The sequence below is a fragment of the Python bivittatus genome, unplaced genomic scaffold (assembly GCF_059951505.1).
Source record: "Python bivittatus isolate LINGU-HERP-01145 unplaced genomic scaffold, Pbiv_v1 ctg000980_np1212, whole genome shotgun sequence".
Taxonomy (NCBI): Eukaryota; Metazoa; Chordata; class Lepidosauria; order Squamata; family Pythonidae; genus Python; species Python bivittatus.
The window spans coordinates 4,590,685-4,617,327 of record NW_028277125.1 but is presented as its reverse complement, the minus strand read 5'-3'; the positions used below and the strand labels follow the sequence as shown (position 1 = coordinate 4,617,327).

General features: G+C 49.1%; 1 protein-coding gene and 1 pseudogene across 1 annotated transcript in view; both read left to right on the top strand.

Annotated features, from left to right (window-relative positions):
- Positions 1-6,941, top strand: part of LOC148213506 (cytochrome P450 2J2-like) — a 95,018-nt gene extending 88,077 nt beyond the window's left edge. Inside the window, exons 7-8 of the mRNA XM_088132313.1 lie at positions 1,009-1,183; positions 6,819-6,941. Of these exons, the coding sequence (XP_087988439.1) occupies positions 1,009-1,056 (48 nt within the window). The 3' untranslated portion in view covers positions 1,057-1,183; positions 6,819-6,941. The remainder of the gene's footprint in view (positions 1-1,008; positions 1,184-6,818) is intronic.
- Positions 6,942-6,951: 10 nt separating this feature from the next.
- LOC148213505 (cytochrome P450 2J2-like) lies at positions 6,952-22,610 on the top strand (annotated as a pseudogene).
- The last annotated feature ends 4,033 nt before the right edge of the window (positions 22,611-26,643 follow it).

Below are 26,643 nucleotides of genomic sequence, written 5' to 3'. Positions count from 1 at the left end.
TTCTGAGCCGGGAGTCAGGTCCCGGGAGTCAGGTCAAGACAGTTTATCTGCTTACATGAATTGCCTTCCAGTCAGGAAGAGGCAAACCATGAGGGCAGTTAACGCATCCTTGAGATATTGAGAAGTGTTGAGGGTCACATCCTCAAAATGGAACCTTTTGATAAGGTGACTGGGATGATCCTTACGGTCAGCTGCATGTGGCATGGGTGCAACTGAGGCTGATAAGCTGCCCTATCTCTTCTCTACTTTACTAAAAGCCTCAGCTGAGCAAAGCCATGCTGTGCACAGAGAAGGAGCTACAAAGAAGCGAGTCATTAATCAACACTACACAATGGTTGGTGAAGATGATGGAACTGTAGAGATGTCTCCGTTGACTTCCTTGATTAGAGAAAAAACAGTATCTACATTTATAGCTGAATGGAAACCCCTTATAGACTTTTTGCATGAAATGCGAAAAATGCACTTATTGTGGTTTTGATGATTAGAAAAAAACTGGATAATAGAAAAAAAGGAGGTTTTTTTGTAATCACAGAGCAAGAGTTAATTTTGTAATTGTACTTATTTTTCCTCCAAAAAAATTGAAAGCTTCTTTATTTTTATTTTTATTTTTGTTCTCTCTGTTTGCACTTTGCACACCTTTAAAGATACATGCCTTTGAAAGCGGGCCGTAAGTATATTCTTTTTTTATTCTGACATTTGAGTTTTTATAAACATTCCAGTTACAAAGTGGGTTCTCATTTCTAGCCAAGTAAACCCTAAATGGTGCAAACAGTCTATCAAAAGTGGCACCCACCCAGAAAAGATTAGAATTAATCCAACTTCTGTTTTTTCTTTCAAACTGTCTTCTAAAGCAAATTTTTGTTTTGCGTACTTTGAACAGAAAAACTGTTCAAACCCTAACCCTAGCAGACTTTGTTCAGCACCACTTTTCATATTGCAGCAGACTCTGTTTTGGCAGAGAGCCACAACTGGCCCTCCAAGATCTCCAACGCTGTTTTTCTTTTACAGGAGGCTGCAATTGGAAATACTCAACAGGATACAGTAGAAAAGAAATAGGCTACCATTGACTATGGAATCCCTCTTGAGATTTCTCCCAAGGACTTTATCATCTTGTCAGAAAACGACAGACACGGGTTCGGTTGTCCAGTAGACAGAAGTTTTTTTATTGGGCACGTTTGCAAAGGTGGGTCCCTCCCGCAGCAATGGAGGATCCCCGAAACAAGGTCTGACAGGTTTTTTTATACCCCCTATCTGTCCTCCCCCTCCTAAGAGGGCTTGGCTCACAATCTCACCTTTTTTTACCGCCCCGGAGAGCCGCTAATTAACGGCAAAACCGCAGACATTCCACTTTCCGAATCCAATCAGCGCAATACACATTCCAATCCCCACTTGACCCGACAGCCGCCCCTGCCGTTTCTCTCCACTCTGGTGCGAACGTGCCTCTTGCCTGCAGTCTTTCCTCCCTCCTGCCGCCCCTCTTCACTCTGGTGCGAACGTGCCTTTTGCCTGCAGTCTTTCCTCCCTCCTGCTGCCCCCCCCAAGGCTGCCCCATGGTGCACAGCGCTCTCCCCTAGCAAACATGGTTCGTTTGAGGCCCTCACTTCTCCCTGCCTTCTCACAATCCCCCCTTTTTCTTTTCACGCCTCTGTTGGGCCTCAAACCTGGCTAACAGGATTGCTCCCTCGTCCCGGACCAGGGGCTTCACACACTGGGACAGGTAATTCCCACAAGCAGGAAGGCATTGCATTAAGCAACATACTAGGACCAGTAAGGCAATGAAGCCAATAGCTAGCACAGAAAGTTGTTTTAACCAAGCAAAGTTAGGTATCCAACTAGTGAGCCACGACCAATTCCATCCCTCTGGATCCTCGGATATGCGAGAGGCTAAGGTCTTCAACTTGGCTAGTTTTGCTTCAATATAATTCTCATTGTTGGTTAGGTTAAAGCAACAAAGACCTTGAAAAGATTCACAGCCTTGTCCTGCCCTTAATAGGAGATAGTCTATAGCTATCCGATTTTGAATGACCGCCCTCCTGATCTCAGTGACTTCTTCAGTGAGAGCTGCAATGAGAGAGGATGTAAGGTTGACACTTTTAGCCAGGAGGCAGGCCACCTTCCTTAGGTCCAGGTAAGCTCTTCCGCTTAGTGCAGGAACCCCTACTAAGGAGAGGGCCAGAGCCATGGCTTCTGTTTCGGACAAGAGTGTCACATCACTCTCACAATCAGATGGCAGCTCCCTTTTTCTTTTTTCTTTTGATGGGTGCGCTTGCATCGGAGGCAGGGCATATAGAGAGGTCAGGCGCCCTACGGCACAAGGGCCCCCTGAACTATAGGCTGGAACATAGGTATAAGCTTCATGTCCACACAACAAAAAGAAACCTTTAGGTAGGTATAGAGGGGTTGAAGCGTAAGGGATATTATAGACCCCTCCACAAGTGAAAGCAGGACCTTTTGAGGGCAATGGGTGGGTACGGTTCTGGGTATTGTTGAAATATACACATTGAGTTGCATTGGTTATCCCCAAAGATTTAGAGCCATTTGCCTTTGATTAGTCCAGGGTCTTGGTGTGGGAGAAGACCCAAAATGATAGAACATCCCCCCCCACGGGGGATCATCCCCAGTGATATCAATATTCGCTATCTGAGTAACATTCTTCAGTGCTTCCAAGCTGATGGGCGTTCCAAAGAAACAGGTGGAAGTGACACCATTCACAGTCAAGAGTTGCCCCACACAAAAAGTTGAGCTGTTCAAAGCTGTCTGTGCCAATTCTACAAAAAAATTGTTGTTAGAGCTGTGCTGTAGAGCATCTAAGCAGTGACATAACAGAATAACCTGGATGCAAGCCTTTATGTTGGTCATCTCCTCCCCTGCCTTAGTTCAGTTCCTTTTAAGTTTTACTTTGAGTCCATCTCCCGGTTGGGCAGTCCATGGTCGGGGGTCAGGAGCTCGCTTAACCCGATGGTAGTGGGTCCAACCCCCCTGTCGGGTCCGAACCGCTGATTCAGTTGTCAGGAGAACTTGGTATGGTCCCTCCCAAGACGGTTTCAGCTTCTCATCCTTCCACGTCTTTATCAGGACCCAATCCCCTGGCTTGTGGGGGTGTTGGTCTTCCAGCAAGGGGGCCGTTGAGTGAGGAGTCCCTGTTTTCTTAGAGACAAGAGAGATTGTGACAGTACCCAGAGATACTTTCTTAGGAAGGCATCCTTTAGTGAGACCCTTCGTGCAGTTTCTCCACCATCCCCTCATGTCAGCACGGCTCGCTACTGGGGTCCCCTCAATTGTAACCCAACAACCTGCTTCCTCCCTGCAATCTTCCCTTTCCAGCAGCTGTGAGTAAACCCCGTTCCAGCCAAATTTTCCCGAAAGTGTGCACTACTCCCCCAGGCGTATCGCGAGTCTGTGTAAACGGTGAGGGTCACTCCCTTTCCCAATTCTAGTGCCCGTTTCAAAGCGTGCACTTCACACAGCTGGGCTGACCAGTCCGCTGGTAGTGCCCCCTTCTCTACTGTCTCTCCCTCCGCCGCCACTATCGCATACCCTGACTTCCTTTGTCCCTGCTGTACTCGGCTAGACCCATCCACAAACCAGACCTCACCCTCCTCCAGCGGGACCTCCTGCAGGTCCTGCACCAGCCTGTAACTATTGTCCTTCTTCACAGCTAAGATAGGGGAGTTGAAGGGGGACATAGCCGGTTCCAACAGCCCTTGCCGCCTCAGCCCATCTATGATGGGCTTCAGCCCACGCCTCCCATCCCAGGACAGCAGGTATTGGGCTTGCCGCAAACCCGTCACCCCCGGTTTCGAGGGGATGCTAATTGGGGCAATGCGAAACCGACCCGCCCCCCCCTCCCCTGCCCATACCTCAGGGTTCACAACCTCCATGTCTGCCTCCCCTGCAACAAACACATCCTTTCTGCCTGTTCCACATTCCACAACTCCACTCCTAGACTACCCATTAGATCCCTTCCCAGCAGGTTCACTCCCGCCTGTGGGATCAGTAACACATCTGCAGTTACCTCCTTCCCATTCCACTCCAATCTTACTCCCTCCAGTACGTCTGCCTTGACCGGAGAACCTCCCACCCCCATCACTGATACCGACGCGCCCCGGGATTTTGCAATCCCTGGGATCGGTTGGCACAGCGATGTTCGAGAGGCTCCGGTGTCCACGAGGAACTGCCGTTCCTCGCCAGTGGGACCCACCGTGATGTTTACCAAGGGTTCCCCGTGGGTCCCGGTTGGGGAACCATGACCCTCCTAGTCATACAGGGGGAAACTCCTCTCATGTTCTGCCGATGCTCAGCATTATTGGGATCCCAATTTGGGTCCGCCAGAGGGAATTTAGTATCCGCGGCTGGGGCACTCGGGACGTTTGCATTCCTTCGCTCCCAAGCCCCGAGCGCGGCTCGCCGAATCTGGCCCCTCTCTTCTGGCGTATAGAGGTGGGCTAAAATGTAATTCAGTTCCCCCCAGGAGTATTCCACCGGGCTGAGAAAAAGTTCCAATTGTTCAGCGGCAGTATGGGCGTCCTCTTGCATACGAGGGAGGGTCTTTTTTAATTCCCTCAACTCACTGGGTTTGATGGGAACCGTTATGTAACTGGTGACGGCCACCCCCTGTGCGTTCATTCCGTTCGGGACCTCCCAGACGGGGAAGGCACTGGCCGACCTTAGAATAAAGGGCAAGTTCTGAATGTCTTGGTTCAGCTGGTCCAGCTCTTTCCGCAGCCCGGGATAGGCTGGGGGTGCCGGAGGGGGAGCGATAGGAAGAGGAGGAGGAGGAGGAGGTGGCGGCCCCCATTGGGGTCCAGTCAGCCAGAAGTCCTCCTCATCCTCCTGTTCTTTTTGGACAAAACCTTTGGCTAACTTGGGTCGAGGCCCCTCCCAGTGAACATGGAACCAGACTTCTACATCCTTGGTTAACAATTTATGCTCCACAATGTAGTTTTTTTAGTTGGGTCACCCAGTAATTACTGGGGATTCCAAGAGTATCCCAATGGTAGGGGAATTCGGGGTCCACTAGTGGATATTTTGGCCATTCTTTAGTGCACAAAGTTATCATGGTCGGTTTTTCCAGACCCCTGGTGAATGGACACAACCAGGGTGTCTCCCATTGTTGCAACAATTGTCCTAATGGAGAATCCGTGGGGATTCCCCCTACTGCGTTTTTCCCATTGGCCCCTGGCCTTACACGCTTACTCTGTGCCTTACCCATCCTTCCTGACTACGTTTCCCACCTTACAGAAGGTCCCGGACTCTTCTGTCCCCTTGCAGCGTCCAACGCCTCGTAACCACGCTAATCTCCCCGAGATTATGGGTAGGCTGTACTCACCAGACCTCCCAGAGGTCCCCTCGTCAGCGGACTTCCTCTTTACTTCTGTCTGACTGGCGATTGGAGTCCCGTCCCGGACCCGACTCCGGGGAAAACGGGAGACACCTCAACGGGGTGCTACGACCAATTACTCACCGGTTCCCCACAGTCCGGTCCACGTCGAGGACTCCTGGCTGACTCGCCAATTTTGTCAGAAAACGACAGACACGGGTTCGGTTGTCCAGTAGACAGAAGTTTTTTTATTGGGCATGTTTGCAAAGGTGGGTCCCTCCCGCAGCAATGGAGGATCCCCGAAACAAGGTCTGACAGGTTTTTTTATACCCCCTATCTGTCCTCCCCCTCCTAAGAGGGCTTGGCTCACAATCTCACCTTTTTTTACCGCCCGGGAGCGCCGCTAATTAACCGCAAAACTGCAGACATTCCACTTTCCTAATCCAATCAGCGCCATACACATTGCAATACCCACTTGACCCAACAGCCGCCCCCTGCCGTTTCTCTTCACTCTGGTGCGAACGTGCCTTTTGCCTGCAGTATTTCCTCCCTCCTGCCGTCCCCCCCAGGGCTGCCCCATGGTGCACAGTGCTCTCCCCTAGCAAACATGGTTCGTTTGAGGCCCTCACTTCTCCCTGCCTTCTCACAATCTTTTCTTTGTAATCCCTTTAGGGTCTTTTGAGAAGAAATATGCAAGAGAAAGAGAGATGGCAGCGGGTGTAAAAATGCAGAGAGAGAGAGAGAGAGAGAGAGGATGGAGGAAGGAGAGGGAAACTGCCTATCTGAGTGTGAAATCTGTGAAGCACTCTCTATATGGCTAATCCTGTTGCATGAGATTCTAATCGTTCTGTGAAAGAGCCACTCCCTCCTCCTCCATTTCCCACAGAAACAATCCTTTGAAGTAGGCCAGACTAAGAGAGGCCCAGAGTCACCCAGTGAGCTCCAGTGGCTAAGGATGGACTTGAAACAGGAGCTTCTCAGCCCTGCTCCAACTCCTGAACAACATTAGATTTTTTTGCACTGGTACTGTGAGACATTTGGAGGCTATGATCTGGTCTTGTGCAGCTGTAGCCTGATGGCAGACTCTTTCAGATCATCCTCAGAGACCATTTCTTTCTGTATCACAAGGTGGTCCACACTGAGGCATCCAGTTCTGGACTGTGCAAATCCAGAGAGCCACAGCAAAGAAGTCGTATTCAATATCTGTTTGGTTCCCCAGATGTCTGCAGCCCAGAGATGAGAGGTCATTTCATGCTTTTTGCATTACGTACCTTAATTTCGGGGACTTCAGAAAAAACTGTCAAGGTTTCTAGAGAAATCAGGGTCTTCCCAGTCAGCTCCATGACATTACTGAGTATTCTTGTGAACTATGGACAAAAAGGTCTAGTTGTGACTATTGCTTTACTTTTTGCATTTTAAGATATAAGCTTTGCTACTGGTTTAGTTGAAACATTCTGGTTTTATATTTATCACTGTGGCTTTCCTTTCTTGGAAATAGAAAGATTTGGAACAGATCAATTCCAGGATCCAGACCAGGATTCTGGGATGTCCCAAGAAGAGACTTGGCAAATGAATTAGTGGGGAAGGAAGGACAAATTCAGAGTGCAGCAGAACACAGAAGAGAAATCAGAATGGCAGGGATCTGGGAAGTTCTCACTGCTGTGCTGGTGGGATTTCTGATCCTGGATTTCCTAAAGCTGCTCTGGTCAAGCAGATGTTACCCTCCTGGGCCTCTTCCACTTCCTCTCATTGGTGGACTCTGGCGCCTTGGGACCAAGCTTTCCAAGGATACTTTCACTAAGGTACTTCCTTCTAAGACACTAGCTGCAGAAGCTAAGAGTGAGAAATTATTTGGTTAATCAGGATAGGAACACTATTTCCACCCTGCAGTGCCTGAAAACCTGCTTTGTTGCATACATGACAAATGTTTGGATATTGACCACTCTTGAAATAGGGTGTGCCATGGTGATAGGTCAGGTCAAATGACTCCTTTCACACGTGCATGATTCAATGATAGAATAGAGTTTGGTTCCATAAATATAACAAGGCCTGACAAGTTGGATGTCTTTGAAGGCCAGACATGTGGATCGAGGGAGGAGTAATTAACTGCTACTAGTGATTAGCTGTAGCTGTTTCTCTGCAGCTTCAGTGATATGCTCTCTTGCTTTCGATTCAGGAAGAAAGTAGATTGACCTTAAGTGGACTGCCCCCACAACCTTCATTTATCTCCCACTTGATTTTAGGCTTTTGGCCATAGGATGATCAGTCCCCAACCCAGATTATCAGGATTATTGATACTCCCATGGGGGAAAACCCAGATACAATTATGAGAGGGACTGAAGTGGGTAGGAGCTCTCTGAATCTGCATTCAAGCTCAGAGGAACCTTTGGGGGAAAGCCAATGTTCTTGGTTCTCTTGATAGAAAAAGATGTCAAAACTCTTGCACTGAACATGGCTTCTTTGACCCAACTACCAATTTCCCAAGTGGTCAATAATCTTCTGAAAGAATTTCACAGATGCTACCACCTAGAAATTTTCTAGAGAATTGCAGGTTGGAATCTTCTGATCGATTCTTACCTGGAGCTCATGAGTATTTCTCTTTTGGGCACCCCAGGAATTAAATAGGTTAGGGAAGCAGGGAAGGGACCCAACCAGATTGGACAGGAAATCCCAATTTCTATGGAGCTGTTCTTCACTCTGCTTAATCCAAGAGTGCCCAGAAATATGGCCTTTTTGATCACAGGGGAGATGTGCTAGTAACCCTGGCTTCTCTCTCTCATGAAATGTTGATGAAGGAATATGTTAACTTAATCAGTCTGCTTTGAAGTCACAGATGTTTTCTCCTTTTTGCCCCAAATGTCAGCTGAGAAAGCGATATGGAGACATTTACACTATGTGGGTGTGGAATCGTCCTATAGTAGTTATTTCTGGATTTCGTGCTGTAAAAGAAAGCTTGATCAACCATTCAGAAGATTTTGCTGAACGACCCCGTTCAACATTTCTTTTAGAAGTATGTAAAGGTAAAGGTACGTTCTTCTGAAGACCGAGCTATTTCATTGTCATCTTAGCAGAGAGATGTCAGAAAAGGAGGACATTATTTGTCCCCCACATGAAGTTCAAGCATGGAGAGGCTCCAGGAATCATTTGAATTGGACTCACCTCCAGATGTTTTCTCCAGGATGTGAATTGTGCTTAGTACCATGTGACTTGGTTCTAAGATGGTTCCATTCTCTTGGAGACGGTAGATTTCTGCAAATCAATCAAATCAGTCAAATCAGCAGAGACTCGGGAACAGAAACCTGCAGCCCAAAGGCAAGGGCCTCAGCAGGAGTCCTCGGACAGCAAGGGAAAACTTCAGTTGTGGAGCCTCAAGACCACTGAGAGGCAGAGCTGAGAGACGGGGGAGGAAAAGGGCCCAATTAGAGTCTGCAAGCCTGCAAACCACACCAAGCCCACTGCTGCAGCAGCCAGGGCAGAGCTCTGCAAACCAGCTCCAGGAACAGAGGACTGGGAGTGCTGGGAGGAGGGGGAGAAAAGACCATTGGCAAGTCTATCAAGGAGTGAAAAGGGCTTTTACATGCAAATGGCCTGAGATTGGTTACAAGAGCTGAAGACCTGGGGGAAGAGAAAAGACTTTAAAAGCTTAGAAATCGTTTACATAAGAAAACATAGGGCTACAAAACTAGCAGCAGGAACATAGAAAGACCATAGAGATAGAAATGGATAGATTAAATGAGAATAGAAACAATTGTAAACTTACAGTAATAGGAGGATAGTAGAACAAGACAGGAGTTTAATTTTGTACAATGAAACAGTTTTCTTTGGAAAAACAAATACTGTCTGTTGCCTGCACCAAATTAACAAAAACCCTAACATGCCCAAACGATAAATATTGTTATTTATTTATTAATCAAATTTATATAGCTGCCCATCTCACAAAAAGTGACTCTGGGTGGCATACAACAGTCCAATAAAGCAATAAATGTATGAACAATCATTACATAAAACCATTATATAGTAATTATTAACAACTATAAAAACAAAACTAAAAGAGAAAAGAAAAAGAATAGGAGAAGGGATGTTAATAATGGAGCCACCTCACTAGTTCACCTGTTCCCTGGGGTCCCCAGGCCTGCTGACATAACCAGGTTTTCAGGGACCTTCGAGAACTCAGGAGTGATGAGGCCAATCTCATCTCTGGGCACCAAAGCAGAAAAGGCCCACTGTCTAGGCCCACCAAATGTAGCTCCCTACACAATGGGACCCGTAACGTGCCCACTCTGCTAGATTTAGTGGGACAGGCAGATGAAATCACAGAGAGGCAGTTCCTCAACCCAGGCCCATGCCATGAAGGGCTTTAAAGGTCAACACCAGCACCTTGAATTGGACCTGGAAACAGACTGGTAACCACTGCAGCTCACGAAGCAGTGGTGTAATGTGGCTTCTACCAGAAACACGCATAACTGCCTGCGCTGCCACATTCTCCACCAGCTGAAGCTTCTGGATACTCTTCAAGGGCAGCCCCATGTAAAGCACATTGCAGTAGTCCAAATGTATATGCTAGTTTGCCCAAATGATAGAAGCTAAGTCATTGTCATATATATCTTCTTATTCTTATTGCTTTGTTTCCTTGTGTTTCTATTTTGGCCACAACAGAAGTGACTCTTCTGTGTCAGGTTCGGTCAGCACGGGGCTTCAGGGAAGCTCGCAGCCAGCGAACTCCACCGGCGGTAGCTAGCGAGGAAAAGAGGAACTGAAAGCGCCGCTAATTAATGGGCCACCTGCGCCCAGCCAAACCGGAAAACCGCAGCGGAAGCTTTAACTATACACTGATAACGGCGTGAGCCAACAATGAACAGGGCCGCAGGCAGCGAAACAAGATCGCCGCACAGCACAGAACCCGCGGGCTTGCACGTAACGGGGAGGGACCAACCCAAGCCGGGGGGGACTGCCAATCAAGGACAATGGACCCTGACCGAACCTGCCATCATGGACAATCAAGAGGGATTATTGGGGGCCGATAATCCGCAGCGGTAACGCGATCGCGGGGCAGGAAAAAGCGCAGGAAGGGGGGAATATAACGAGTGATGCAATTGTACCAAGCCAGTCCTGGCTTTGCTTGTGACTGCGACGTTACGCATGAGTAAACCTCTTTTGTGAACCACACGTGTCACGGGAGTTTCTCTGTCGAACGGGGCAAACCTCACATAAAGCCAGGACTCACATTGAGTGCTACCCGGTACACACCGAGGAGCGCTCACCTTTTCCCCTGCAGCCAAGACTGGAGAGGAATTGATTAACGGCACCAGGAGATGGCAAGCGATGGGGAAACCGCTTGCCAGCTGGGCAACCAGGAGCCCAGATCCGAAGGCGTGATGGCGGGACCAGTCCGGGGCGAATGGCGCACGGACACAGCCAAGAGGGCGCCAGAGGACGGGTGGTCGTTCGGCGGGGGCAGGAGCCCCAACGGGTCGCCAGCATGGGGGGTCGCGACGAGTCGTGACTCGGAACCCGAGGCCCAGGAGCGTGAGGAACGATTCACCCGACTGGAGGCCAAGATCGAGCAGCGGATGGACGCTGTCCAAGTGATGTTGCAGACCATCTTCCGGCGGGGCAAGGCCCCAGGGACAGAGTCGCAGGCGAAGAAGGAATCGGGCGATACCGGCAGCAGTGAGGGTACAACCTCAAGAAGCTGCACGGAGCCTAGACCAGAGGTTGTGCAGATGGCTCCAGTCCCTAGCGTGAGGAAGAGGGGACCCACAACCACAGCCAGTTCGCGGGGCGCCAAGTGGGTGCTCAGCAGCGGGACAGAGCCAGAGGGCTTGACGGGACGTGCGATTCCCGGGAGCAGCGGCGCAGGGTCCAGGAGCCAGGAGCCGGAGGAAAGGCTGGACAGGCTGGAGGGCGACCTCCAGCAGCAGACGACAGCTGTACCGGGCATGCGGGAGGCATGGCGTGGCGGACCCAGGGCCCCGGCTGGGGCAGCCGCAGAGGGCGGCATGGAGACCAGGCTAGCAGAAGTGGTCAGCCTGACGGGGAGCGCGAAGGGGGGTCGGCAGCCAGCAGAAGCGCCCCGATTCAGGAGCTCAAGGAACGAGCTCTCGGGGGACCCCGAGCCACTAACCTATCTCCGTACGCAGGACAGGCTCCACTCAGAGATCCAGGGGGGAGCACCCAGTAGGGACAACCTGGAGGCTCTAGTGAAGTGGAGCTGGCTGGTGGAGACGGTGGGGGATGCCGGAGACCGGGGGAAGCGAGAGGCGCGAGCCCTGATACCAGCCACAGCGGACCAAAGTGAGGCGGCACCGGAGGCGAGGCGCAGGAGCCGATGGAGGATCGAGGTTGGAAACGCCCGGCAGACTGCAGGGACCTGCTACCGGTGTGGAGGCAAGGGGCATCGGATGGTGCAGTGCCCGTCGAGCCAGGGGGTCTTGGCGAGCTGCACAAAGGACGGGGGCCGGTGATTCCCGGCTACAAGGAACTCCGACCGATCCTGGGAGGAGACAACAGCTAGTGGAGCGGTGTGCAGCGGAGCCGGCTGGCTCAAGAGGAAGCCCGGCTCTGCGAGGAGGGGAGAGCGAGCCAGCGGGAGGCGACGGCCGGCGATGCTGAGGCGCACCCCAGAGCAGCCAACGGAGTGGCAGCATGAGGAAGGGCGGGACAGAAGAAACTACTCGCCCATGAGGATCAGGGTCCACCTCAAGGGGGTGAGATCAGAAGCAGAGGCGAAAGTCGATGCCTTGCTGGATTCGGGATGCACCCACTGCCTGATCCACCCGGTACTGGCATCCGCGCTGGGGCTCAGAGTGAGGAGACTCAGGAAGCCCCTCACACTCAGCCAGTTGGATGGATCGACGGCAGGGGGGGACCCGGCGCAGTATCGCACTGAGCCAGTCAGTTTGACAGTGGGGACAAGCTGGGAGGAGCTAGGCTTGGTAGTTGCCCCGGTGGCCGACCATGCACTAGTGCTGGGGCTGGCATGGCTTACGCGCCAGAACCCGCACATCGATTGGGTGGCCAAGACGGTGCGGTTCGGCGGCACCACCGAGCAGACGGGGTCGAGCTGCGGAGGTGGCACGAGAACAGGGGGCCCCACAGAACTCGGTGAGGTGGCGGCTGGGCGACGGCGAGCCGAGGGCCGGCGAGCTGCAGCAGCGACGGCAATGGGGCCCGGGCAACCAACTGCACATGCGGTGAGGGCAACGCCGAGGGAGACCGGCAGAGGAGCCAGGGCAGCAAGCGCACGAGAGGGCGTGGCAGCAGAGATGGTGTGATTCGACGGCACCACCGGGCAGACCAGATCGAGCCGCGGAGGCGGCGCGGGAGCTGAGGACCCCACAGAGCTGGGCGAGGTGGCGACTGCGCGACGGAGAGCCAAGGGCCGGCAGGCCGCAGCAGCGACAGCAGTGGGGCCCGGGTGACCAACTGCATGTGAGGCGAATACGAGGACGGCGCCAAGGGCGACCGACAAACGAGAGGGTTCAGAGACCGCCGAGGTGGCAGTGGCATCGACGACGAAGGGCCCCGCAGCAACGCAGGGGTCGGCTACAGCAGAGACGGTGGCAGCGGGACCCGAGGGCCCCGTGGCAAAGCAGACAGCGATCACACTGGCATCAAGAGCGGGGACAGGAGCGGCGTCGGGAGCCGACTGGTCCGCGCCAAGCGTGAGTGAAGCAACCGGCGGTAGACCGGGACCTGGCCACAGCCAGGGGAACCTGGAAGGTTGTAGGACACTGAGGGAGCCGCCGCTCGAATCGACGGACCCAACAAGGACGACCCAGCTGGAGGCAAAAGGCGGAGCCCAACCCCCAAGGGAGAAGCAGGGAAAGGGAGCCGAGCCGGAGCTGAGGCGGCGCTGTGCGGAGGCGAGCGAGGGAGACCCCTGGTTGGTAAACAACAAGGACTCCCTGAAGAAACAAGGGACCTGCTGGGAGCACAAGGGGAGGCTCTACGTTCCAGAAGCTTGCCGGGTGGATGTGCTCCGGAGAGGGCACACCGAGGACACTACGGGACACTGTGGGTTTGTTAGGACTTTCCACCTCCTGCGTGAACAGTTCTGGTGGCCGTCTCTCCGGAGGGATACGAGGGAGTACCTGGCCAGCTGCTCGACGTGCGCAGCGGCGAAGGAAGGGAAGGAGGGGAAGGAGAACCTTCGGGGACCCGTCCTATAAGTGACTCGGCCATGGTAAGGCCAAAACCCCAAGTCAAGGAAAGGCACACCGTTATGGCAGGTGGGGGGGGGCAGCACCCTAGTAGCCCAATTAAGAGGGGGACTTGTCTTCAGGGGGGCGGTATGTCAGGTTCGGTCAGCACGGGGCTTCAGGGAAGCTCGCAGCCAGCGAACTCCACCGGCGGTAGCTAGCGAGGAAAAGAGGAACTGAAAGCGCCGCTAATTAATGGGCTACCTGCGCCCAGCCAAACAGGAAAACCGCAGAGGAAGCTTTAACTATACACTGATAACGGCGCGAGCCAACAATGAACGGGGCCGCAGGCAGCGAAACAAGATCGCTGCGCAGCACAGAACCCTCGGGCTTGCACGTAACGGGGAGGGACCAACCCAAGCCGGAGGGGACTGCCAATCAAGGACAATGGACCCTGACCGAACCTGCCATCATGAACAATCAAGAGGGATTATTGGGGGGCCGATAATCCGCAGCGGTAACGCGATCGCGGGGCAGGAAAAAGCGCGGGAAGGGGGGAATATAACGAGTGATGCAATTGTACCAAGCCAGTCCTGGCTTTGCTTGTGACTGCGACGTTACGCATGAGTAAACCTCTTTTGTGAACCACACGTGTCACGGGAGTTTCTCTGTTGAACGGGGCAAACCTCACATTCTGTATGTACAGGGAAGAGTGGAAAAGGTGTGTGAGTGGAGCTGGGAAAGAGTGCAAGGGAAGCTAAGAATAACTGGGTTGCAAGAAGCTTCAGAGAGCCATCTAGCTGCCTCTGACACTGCAATTGTTATCTGTTCAACTTGTAAGTCATGCTTATGGAGCTCCTTTAAAGTGTGAATCTCACATTGACTCCTCAGGGATTGCATTGGCAAACAGTCACACCTGGAAACAGCAGAGACGTTTTGCCTTAGGTGCTCTACGCAAGCTGGGACTGGGGAAGAAAGACTTGCAGCACAGAATTGAAGAGGAGGCCCATCGGCTGGTGGAGATCTTTGCGCACAAAAGGTAGGAGAAGTTAGACAATGATGATTGCATCGAGATTGGGAGAAAGTTCCACAATTCAGTTTTTTTTGTTTCCCCCTCCCTCCCTGCCTCCCATTTCCGCATCACTTGTCTCCATATCAACTCTAGGCAGCTCACAACTTGAAACAAAATCACAAATATACAATCAGACTAAAAACATGAAGCATGAATCTGGCCCACACCAACAAAATGTGTCTTAGACGCCCAGCAAGGGGCTCCAACCAACTTAGCCCAGGGCCTGGGAGAAGGTCTTTAAGGCCCTCTGGGACACCAACAGGTTGGGGCCACCCAAATTTCGGGGGAGCCTCATTCCAAAAGGCAGGTGCCACGACAGAGAAGGCACATTTCCAGGGTCCCGATGGATGGTACAACTTAATTGAAGGAACCCAGAGCATGCCAACCCTGCTGGATAGAATTGTTTGGCAGACAGACCCAGGTGATAAGCACCCTCAGCTAACCAAACCCTATGCAATGTCGGGCTTTATAGGTCACATCCAGCACCTTGAATCATACTTGGAAGCAAATGGATAGTGCAGCTTGCAAAACAGAAGTATCACATTGGCATACCAAGACATGTCCATGACTGTCTGTGCTGTTGAATTCTGGACCAGCTGAAGCTTCTGCGTGGTGTGCAAGGGCAGCCCCACATAGAGCACATTGCACTCATCAAGGTGTGAGGTGACTAGGGTCTGGGTGACCTTCAGAAGGGCCCCCTGATCTAAGAAAAGGCACAAGCAGGGCACCAGATGAAGCTTTGCAAAGACCTTCCAGGCAACAGCTTCTACCTGTTCCGTGAGCAACAGCTGGGAGTCTGGGAAGAGCCCCCGATTATGCACCATTCTTGCATAGGGAAGTGCTACCCCATCCAAGGTAAAGATGGAATATCTCCAGGTCTAGGTGGCCCTATCTTCCACAGCCACTCAAACTTGATATGATTGAGTCAGTTCCTCCCCATCCAAACCTGCAGAGCTCCCAGACACTAGGACAGAACCTCACCTGGCTGGTACTGTGGTACCAAACCCCAACCTGGTGAAGGGCCTCACCCAGCGGCTTCATGTAGATGTTGTATAGGATGGGAGAGAGAGTTGAGCCCTGTGGCACCGCAAAGAGGAGGGGCCTAGGGAGCAACCTATTCCCCCAAACCAACACTGACTGAAACCAAACCTGAAGGAAGGAAGAGAACCACCATGAAACCGTGAAACTATTCCCATCCCTCAACAATTAAATGATATTTCTAACCATCTCCCTAACGTCTTCATGAGGTTCTGCTGCTCCAAACTGGAACACTATTAAGATGGCTGTGAATAATTTGATTTACAGGGCAGCCAATTGATCCTTTACTATCCATCAGTAATTCAGCCTGTAATGTGATTTGCCTTTTGAGTTTTGGACACTGGTTTTCCCATGAAGACACAAAGTTCCAGACGGCAATAGAAGACATTAATAATTATGCGAAATTCGGAGGCTCCGCTTTCTTGTTGGTGAGTGATCGTTTTCTTATTCAGTGTCACAGGACTCTCCAAGCCTCTTATTAGCACTCTGAAGACCACCATACTAGAGTGGCTGATAAATGTAGACAAGTAGACCAAAGTTTTAATTTACCCAGACACTTGGGCTAATTCTGATTTTAAAGTCGATACTATGGTCTGTTCTTTGGAGGAACAAAGTGTCCAATGTTAGCTTCACATTGCTTTCCAGAGTTAAATTGTTCCTGCTTGATTATTTTATGACCTGTTCTTCAGAGGCCTCTCCTCATTTGCCACTAAAAATTTGTCACAGGGCTACAATGGAAAGATGGTTTGGAAAACAACTCTCTTTAGATTTGGAGCCACCATAGGAAATTCTCTGTTTTGTGATTAGGCAAGTTTGGTGGAAGGTTAAGGTATTGGACTAGGCCCAAGGAGAGCAGGTTGAAGTTCACCTTCTGATACAGAACTTCATTGGAGGATTTGAGATCAGCCTCTTTTTCAGCTAATTTATCTGAGAGGTTGGTTGTTGTGGGGAAAAGTGGGAGGAGGGACTGCTAGATATGCCAACGTAAACTCCTGGAGGAAAGGCAGCCTAGAAATCTAAGAAAGAAATAAACAATTCTAACGATGGCGAGACACAGAGCAGAGTTTCAGAAGGGGGAAAGCAGTTCTGAAGATATTTTGGTCAAAGTGGGAACTGAGGGCCTTTGAAGGTCCACACCTAGTTTTGAACAGAATCTAGAAAATAGTTAACCAGTACAACTGACATCAGCATATCCTAAATTCTGTGGAGCCCCAATGCAACTGCAGTTCTGGACCAGTTAAAGGACCTGGGTGGCCCTTAAAGTCTACATCCAAATCGCAGGAGTTAGACTATTAGGGCTTGGATGTAACTACAACATGAGTCAGTGTGATGCTTCTTTCAAAGAGTTCATTGTCAGAATCTGCAGCAATCAAAATATATATCAACTAGAGGACTGTTTTATTAGTATAGTAAATGCCATTTGTATACTTTGATTTTAGGGAATGTTTTCTTAGCTTGCTTTGATTCTGCCATTCTCATTGGTGAGTGGGGGGGAGTGAAAGAAGACAGAGCCGGAGGAAGATTGAAGGCCAGGGAGAAGACGTGTTATCGGGGCTAGGAATGCACAAGGTCACACCTCTGTGAGAACCAAAAGTGGTGCCTAGATTGAAGGGGGGACAAGGGGGGTAAAAGTAGAGGGAAAATGACGCGGGCTTTAGTTTTAGCAATGCTTTCCTTAGAGCTACATGTATCCTCCAATAAATGAAATCTTTTCTGAATCTGCTTTGGATTTCAAGAGATTTGTCCATATTGGGGCTTGAACATTGTAGACCTGACATTCACCTTCCAAGAGGTGTAAAGTTCTTGTTACTTCTGCCATTCACCATCCAGTGCAGTACTGGGTAAAAGGTTATGACCACTACAGGAATGTTTTGCTAGCATCTAGTAGCTGTCTTGGCTACGCAGCCCAGATCTGGGAGCCCTAATATTACCTAACACTTGTCATCAGGGATCGATAGGATTTTGTTTTAACTTCCCCTGTAGCTCTACGAATTGTTTCCATGGCTAATGAAACATCTCCCCGGGCCTCATCAGAAGATAGTAGCATCCATGGAGACAGGTATGTTACTTGTAAAGGAAGAGATGGAGAAACACAAGCAAGATTTGGCCCTGCGTGAGCCCCAGGATTTCCTAGATCTCTACCTTCTCCAGATAGAGAAGGTAAGGATCCCTTGGGGAATTCTACTCGTGCCTGCTGGGCTCTGCAGGCATGCCAAGAGGATTTTCCGAGCCTTCAAGAACAATTCACAGGACTGCTTTGTTCTTTGCCCATACAGGTTATTTATTCATACACAAACAATAGTGTATAAATCTCTTTATTTCAGTGTTAATACTATCACTGGAACTCTGCTATCCATTCTCATATCAAGAAATCCTGATGGGATTAATATTCTCATATCAACCAAGTGAACAGTTTGAGTGGTGGTTTAATACTTCTTCTTTTAAATTTTTTTAAAAAGTACATCAGTTAAAATCTTGGGGAAAATTAAAACAGTGGAACGAGCAGATGAGGTGCTCTAAGAATGTGCAAAACCTGTGGAATTCAAAATACTTCAAGCTTGAAATGGGTTAGACTGGCTTCACTGAATGTGTTCTGTCACTGTTCCTAACTGGAAGTGTTCTGGATTTGAAACTTTTCAAATTCAAAAACACTGGCACACCTCTCCTTGATCCCAATACCAACAAGAGCATCATAGGTGGATGGACGGATGGACGGATGGATAATCTGTTTAGAAATCCCTATTAAAGGTGATCAATGGAACTTACTTTGGTCTCATGGCTTCTTGTAAATTAATTCAAAATTAAGAACCAAGTATTCAAAAACACCCTGAACCAGCTGTTTGATGTCATCACACGAGGGTAGCACAATGATCAGATAATCTTCAGTGTGACCTGTACATGATAAACAGGGATGCACATTCTGTTCTGAGAATGGAACATTACAGAGAACTGCAGAACATTCTGTTTCTTCTCCAGCCGTGCCAACCTGGTGGTTCCAGATGGTTCAGTGATTTCTTTGATCTGGAAGCAATTCATGGCATTCCATGTGGGTTTCACTGCTGAAACGATCCTGTGTCATTTCGAATCCCATGAGCTACTTCCAGTGTATAGGGTTCGCTTCTGGGAAATTAGCTTTTATTGTGGATCACAACAGCTCAATCAACATGATCCAGAGACAAAGTGGAAAGTTCCAGATTTTTCTGGAATGATCTATTCCTGAAAAAATAGATTTTGCATATACCTAATTCTAATTAAGACCAGTTAATTAGAAACCAGTTCGGTGTAGTGGTTCAGGCATCAGGCTAGAAACCAGGGAATGTGAGTTCTAGTCCCACCTTAGGCACAAAGCCAGCTGGGTGACTTTGGGCCAGTCACTCTGTCTCAGCTGTAGGAAGCAGGCAATGGCAAACCACTTCTGAAATCTTGCCAAGAAGACTGCGGGGACTTGTCCAGGCAATCAGCAGGAGTCAAGACTGATTCAAAAGCACCAAAATAATGAATAATTCTAACTGCAATCTCCCACTTTGTTAGAAACAGAGTGAGCCCAGCTCTACCTTTGATCATGAAAACATGGCTCATTGCATTTTGGAATTCTTTGTTGCTGGGACAGGCACAACAGGAAGTTCTCTGTATTGGGCTTTGTTCCTCATGGTGACGTATCCAGATATCCAAGGTAAGAGCAAGAGTAGTTCTGGCTCATCTAGGAAATAAGACTGAATAAATGATCACAGAGGCAAATGTCCCTCATGCCCAGCCTCATCCTGAAGGACGCACCATCATATCTGCCAAGGAAATCCTCAATTCCAGGAGATAGCCCCATTTTTCTGAAGATCTTCATGAGATAATGGGAGGGGGGATCTCTATGCTTCTTGTTTTCTCAGTACCATTTACGAAAGTCATGCATGGTGACAGTGATCCATCTGATCTTGGATCACATCTACCGTTTCCATGAATAGGCCTTTTGTCATCCGGCCACCAGCCTTGACCCATTGAACAGGGGCATGTGGAGAAGGTATCAGGTGAACATGTCAGGGTCCTGGCAAGTAGATATGGGAAAGTCTGCGCAAAGGGCTTATCTCCTGAGAATTATCATAGCACGTTGTTTTAATTATGTCTAAATATTTAGATATAATGAAACTTTTTGTTTTTTCTTTTCTTTTTCTTTCTATTTCCTTTTCACTTACTCATCACTTTTCTTTATTTTTTTCCCTTCCTTTCCAAAATTCATATTGCTTTTATCTCATTAAAAATATTTCATAAAAATTATATATATTGTATGGCACCTTTTATTTCCCAAGTTTCAGTAAAGCCAAATAAGAAGACTTGAGATGAGGCTTTTTAATTAACAGAAGTTTTATTGGCCAAGGAACCTTCTGGATGGCTCAGTCAACACCGTGGCAGGAGTGTTGCCCAGAACCACACCTTGCAAAGCAAGCAACAAAGATTTTATAGGCATATTCAGATGTATTCAGATAGTACATCCCCTCATATCCATACAAGGGAATTTTGGGATGACCCAGGGAGGAGTAAAGGTGGGCCCTAAAGAGGTGAAAACTAAGTTTAACTTTTTCTTCTGGTTACCAAGGAAATAGCCCATGTTGATCCTTATCTCTTCTTTGTTCCTCTTCTTCTGTTACCAAAGAAATGGCTACCTCCTTATCTTTCTCTGGCTTTCTTTGCAACTTCTTTGGAATTTGGTGTCTCTGCCTGCCCGGTACGAATCTAATTTATAGCTTACTTGTTCAGTCAGGCATCTGGCCAATTGCTTCTAAAGGAAATGGGGTGGGGGAATGGTGTGCTCTCTTGGAAGGCAATCAGGCATTCAACAAAGAGATAAGGTGGGGGAAAGAAACGCTGTGCTCTTTACAAAGCAAGTTAATCCTTTGTAAATAAGATAGAGTGCACTGTCACATGCATGCCCACACATTATGAGAGAGTGTAAAATTGTGTATCAAAACAATGCCCTTCAATATATATAAAGAAATGTAATAAAAATGAGAGATGACACATTATGTTACTACATGCTCCAATTTTAATGAAAAAATCAATGATTGAATTAACTCCAGATAAGAATTTACTTAACATATGGTTCTTTTTATTAATTTGTGGTGGTTGTATTCAGTTCACTTAACTATGTAATAGTTAAATGCATGAAGTACAATAAGATAATGTATTAAATATTATCACCTTTTGGGTTTGCATTTTACTGTTTTAACAATGAAGTATTTTTAATGCACAAAGGCTTTAAATATGGGTTTAGAGATGGGAGATATGAAATCAGATGTTAAGCCCTAAAGAAAATATTCCATGCCATTTTATCACACGTATTGCCCCAAAAATGACAGTGGGTTCTTGGATCCATTTCGTAGTAAATGGGACCTCACCAGATGGATCTCACCTTGTAGTAGCATTATGCAGCTGGAAAGGATTGTAGAGATCATCACCTCTAACACCCTCTGCAATAGGGTGGTTTATTTGAGCTGAAATGCAGCAATGTCGTTTTCTACCATTTCACCCAGATAAAGTCTACAACGAGATGGAGACTGTTTTGGGTTCCTCTGACTCAATCTGCTATGAAGATCGGGGGAAATTGCCTTACACCCATGCTGTGGTTCACGAAATTCTACGTTCAAGATATGTCTTATTGTTTGGGGTTCCCAGGCAAACAGCGAAAAATGTAAACACATGTGGTTTCTCTATTCCAAAGGTAAGAGAGTGGGGGATGGCTTAATTCCTGAGAGACGAGCATCAGAGGGTGCCACTTTATGCCATAAATCCTTAGAAGAACATCTCGTGTTAGGAAAGTCTTAGAGGCACAGATGCCCTTTCACACTAGAGAAATCGAAGGAACAAGGACCTTTACAGTTCATGTATATGCTTACAATCAGTCGCACATACATTCTCTCTTGGGTTTGTTGGAAGAAAGGTTTATCTTACCAGGTCCGTTTCTGAGCCGGGAGTCAGGTCCCGGGAGTCAGGTCAAGACAGTTTATCTGCTTACATGAATTGCCTTCCAGTCAGGAAGAGGCAAACCATGAGGGCAGTTAACGCATCCTTGAGATATTGAGAAGTGTTGAGGGTCACATCCTCAAAATGGAACCTTTTGATAAGGTGACTGGGATGATCCTTACGGTCAGCTGCATGTGGCATGGGTGCAACTGAGGCTGATAAGCTGCCCTATCTCTTCTCTACTTTACTAAAAGCCTCAGCTGAGCAAAGCCATGCTGTGCACAGAGAAGGAGCTACAAAGAAGCGAGTCATTAATCAACACTACACAATGGTTGGTGAAGATGATGGAACTGTAGAGATGTCTCCGTTGACTTCCTTGATTAGAGAAAAAACAGTATCTACATTTATAGCTGAATGGAAACCCCTTATAGACTTTTTGCATGAAATGCGAAAAATGCACTTATTGTGGTTTTGATGATTAGAAAAAAACTGGATAATAGAAAAAAAGGAGGTTTTTTTGTAATCACAGAGCAAGAGTTAATTTTGTAATTGTACTTATTTTTCCTCCAAAAAAATTGAAAGCTTCTTTATTTTTATTTTTATTTTTGTTCTCTCTGTTTGCACTTTGCACACCTTTAAAGATACATGCCTTTGAAAGCGGGCCGTAAGTATATTCTTTTTTTATTCTGACATTTGAGTTTTTATAAACATTCCAGTTACAAAGTGGGTTCTCATTTCTAGCCAAGTAAACCCTAAATGGTGCAAACAGTCTATCAAAAGTGGCACCCACCCAGAAAAGATTAGAATTAATCCAACTTCTGTTTTTTCTTTCAAACTGTCTTCTAAAGCAAATTTTTGTTTTGCGTACTTTGAACAGAAAAACTGTTCAAACCCTAACCCTAGCAGACTTTGTTCAGCACCACTTTTCATATTGCAGCAGACTCTGTTTTGGCAGAGAGCCACAACTGGCCCTCCAAGATCTCCAACGCTGTTTTTCTTTTACAGGAGGCTGCAATTGGAAATACTCAACAGGATACAGTAGAAAAGAAATAGGCTACCATTGACTATGGAATCCCTCTTGAGATTTCTCCCAAGGACTTTATCATCTTGTCAGAAAACGACAGACACGGGTTCGGTTGTCCAGTAGACAGAAGTTTTTTTATTGGGCACGTTTGCAAAGGTGGGTCCCTCCCGCAGCAATGGAGGAGCCCCGAAACAAGGTCTGACAGGTTTTTTTATACCCCCTATCTGTCCTCCCCCTCCTAAGAGGGCTTGGCTCACAATCTCACCTTTTTTTACCGCCCCGGAGAGCCGCTAATTAACGGCAAAACCGCAGACATTCCACTTTCCGAATCCAATCAGCGCAATACACATTCCAATCCCCACTTGACCCGACAGCCGCCCCTGCCGTTTCTCTCCACTCTGGTGCGAACGTGCCTCTTGCCTGCAGTCTTTCCTCCCTCCTGCCGCCCCTCTTCACTCTGGTGCGAACGTGCCTTTTGCCTGCAGTCTTTCCTCCCTCCTGCTGCCCCCCCCAAGGCTGCCCCATGGTGCACAGCGCTCTCCCCTAGCAAACATGGTTCGTTTGAGGCCCTCACTTCTCCCTGCCTTCTCACAATCCCCCCTTTTTCTTTTCACGCCTCTGTTGGGCCTCAAACCTGGCTAACAGGATTGCTCCCTCGTCCCGGACCAGGGGCTTCACACACTGGGACAGGTAATTCCCACAAGCAGGAAGGCATTGCATTAAGCAACATACTAGGACCAGTAAGGCAATGAAGCCAATAGCTAGCACAGAAAGTTGTTTTAACCAAGCAAAGTTAGGTATCCAACTAGTGAGCCACGACCAATTCCATCCCTCTGGATCCTCGGATATGCGAGAGGCTAAGGTCTTCAACTTGGCTAGTTTTGCTTCAATATAATTCTCATTGTTGGTTAGGTTAAAGCAACAAAGACCTTGAAAAGATTCACAGCCTTGTCCTGCCCTTAATAGGAGATAGTCTATAGCTATCCGATTTTGAATGACCGCCCTCCTGATCTCAGTGACTTCTTCAGTGAGAGCTGCAATGAGAGAGGATGTAAGGTTGACACTTTTAGCCAGGAGGCAGGCCACCTTCCTTAGGTCCAGGTAAGCTCTTCCGCTTAGTGCAGGAACCCCTACTAAGGAGAGGGCCAGAGCCATGGCTTCTGTTTCGGACAAGAGTGTCACATCACTCTCACAATCAGATGGCAGCTCCCTTTTTCTTTTTTCTTTTGATGGGTGCGCTTGCATCGGAGGCAGGGCATATAGAGAGGTCAGGCGCCCTACGGCACAAGGGCCCCCTGAACTATAGGCTGGAACATAGGTATAAGCTTCATGTCCACACAACAAAAAGAAACCTTTAGGTAGGTATAGAGGGGTTGAAGCGTAAGGGATATTATAGACCCCTCCACAAGTGAAAGCAGGACCTTTTGAGGGCAATGGGTGGGTACGGTTCTGGGTATTGTTGAAATATACACATTGAGTTGCATTGGTTATCCCCAAAGATTTAGAGCCATTTGCCTTTGATTAGTCCAGGGTCTTGGTGTGGGAGAAGACCCAAAATGATAGAACATCCCCACGGGGGATCATCCCCAGTGATATCAATATTCGCTATCTGAGTAACATTCTTCAGTGCTTCCAAGCTGATGGGCGTTCCAAAGAAACAGGTGGAAGTGACACCATTCACAGTCAAGAGTTGCCCCACACAAAAAGTTGAGCTGTTCAAAGCTGTCTGTGCCAATTCTACAAAAAAATTGTTGTTAGAGCTGTGCTGTAGAGCATCTAAGCAGTGACATAACAGAATAACCTGGATGCAAGCCTTTATGTTGGTCATCTCCTCCCCTGCCTTAGTTCAGTTCCTTTTAAGTTTTACTTTGAGTCCATCTCCCGGTTGGGCAGTCCATGGTCGGGGGTCAGGAGCTCGCTTAACCCGATGGTAGTGGGTCCAACCCCCCTGTCGGGTCCGAACCGCTGATTCAGTTGTCAGGAGAACTTGGTATGGTCCCTCCCAAGACGGTTTCAGCTTCTCATCCTTCCACGTCTTTATCAGGACCCAATCCCCTGGCTTGTGGGGGTGTTGGTCTTCCAGCAAGGGGGCCGTTGAGTGAGGAGTCCCTGTTTTCTTAGAGACAAGAGAGATTGTGACAGTACCCAGAGATACTTTCTTAGGAAGGCATCCTTTAGTGAGACCCTTCGTGCAGTTTCTCCACCATCCCCTCATGTCAGCACGGCTCGCTACTGGGGTCCCCTCAATTGTAACCCAACAACCTGCTTCCTCCCTGCAATCTTCCCTTTCCAGCAGCTGTGAGTAAACCCCGTTCCAGCCAAATTTTCCCGAAAGTGTGCACTACTCCCCCAGGCGTATCGCGAGTCTGTGTAAACGGTGAGGGTCACTCCCTTTCCCAATTCTAGTGCCCGTTTCAAAGCGTGCACTTCACACAGCTGGGCTGACCAGTCCGCTGGTAGTGCCCCCTTCTCTACTGTCTCTCCCTCCGCCGCCACTATCGCATACCCTGACTTCCTTTGTCCCTGCTGTACTCGGCTAGACCCATCCACAAACCAGACCTCACCCTCCTCCAGCGGGACCTCCTGCAGGTCCTGCACCAGCCTGTAACTATTGTCCTTCTTCACAGCTAAGATAGGGGAGTTGAAGGGGGACATAGCCGGTTCCAACAGCCCTTGCCGCCTCAGCCCATCTATGATGGGCTTCAGCCCACGCCTCCCATCCCAGGACAGCAGGTATTGGGCTTGCCGCAAACCCGTCACCCCCGGTTTCGAGGGGATGCTAATTGGGGCAATGCGAAACCGACCCGCCCCCCCCTCCCCTGCCCATACCTCAGGGTTCACAACCTCCATGTCTGCCTCCCCTGCAACAAACACATCCTTTCTGCCTGTTCCACATTCCACAACTCCACTCCTAGACTACCCATTAGATCCCTTCCCAGCAGGTTCACTCCCGCCTGTGGGATCAGTAACACATCTGCAGTTACCTCCTTCCCATTCCACTCCAATCTTACTCCCTCCAGTACGTCTGCCTTGACCGGAGAACCTCCCACCCCCATCACTGATACCGACGCGCCCCGGGATTTTGCAATCCCTGGGATCGGTTGGCACAGCGATGTTCGAAGGCTCCGGTGTCCACGAGGAACTGCCGTTCCTCGCCAGTGGGACCCACCGTGATGTTTACCAAGGGTTCCCCGTGGGTCCCGGTTGGGGAACCATGACCCTCCTAGTCATACAGGGGAAACTCCTCTCATGTTCTGCCGATGCTCAGCATTATTGGGATCCCAATTTGGGTCCGCCAGAGGAATTTAGTATCCGCGGCTGGGGCACTCGGGACGTTTGCATTCCTTCGCTCCCAAGCCCCGAGCGCGGCTCGCCGAATCTGGCCCCTCTCTTCTGGCGTATAGAGGTGGGCTAAAATGTAATTCAGTTCCCCCCAGGAGTATTCCACCGGGCTGAGAAAAAGTTCCAATTGTTCAGCGGCAGTATGGGCGTCCTCTTGCATACGAGGGAGGGTCTTTTTTAATTCCCTCAACTCACTGGGTTTGATGGGAACCGTTATGTAACTGGTGACGGCCACCCCCTGTGCGTTCATTCCGTTCGGGACCTCCCAGACGGGGAAGGCACTGGCCGACCTTAGAATAAAGGGCAAGTTCTGAATGTCTTGGTTCAGCTGGTCCAGCTCTTTCCGCAGCCCGGGATAGGCTGGGGGTGCCGGAGGGGGAGCGATAGGAAGAGGAGGAGGAGGAGGAGGTGGCGGCCCCCATTGGGGTCCAGTCAGCCAGAAGTCCTCCTCATCCTCCTGTTCTTTTTGGACAAAACCTTTGGCTAACTTGGGTCGAGGCCCCTCCCAGTGAACATGGAACCAGACTTCTACATCCTTGGTTAACAATTTATGCTCCACAATGTAGTTTTTTTAGTTGGGTCACCCAGTAATTACTGGGGATTCCAAGAGTATCCCAATGGTAGGGGAATTCGGGGTCCACTAGTGGATATTTTGGCCATTCTTTAGTGCACAAAGTTATCATGGTCGGTTTTTCCAGACCCCTGGTGAATGGACACAACCAGGGTGTCTCCCATTGTTGCAACAATTGTCCTAATG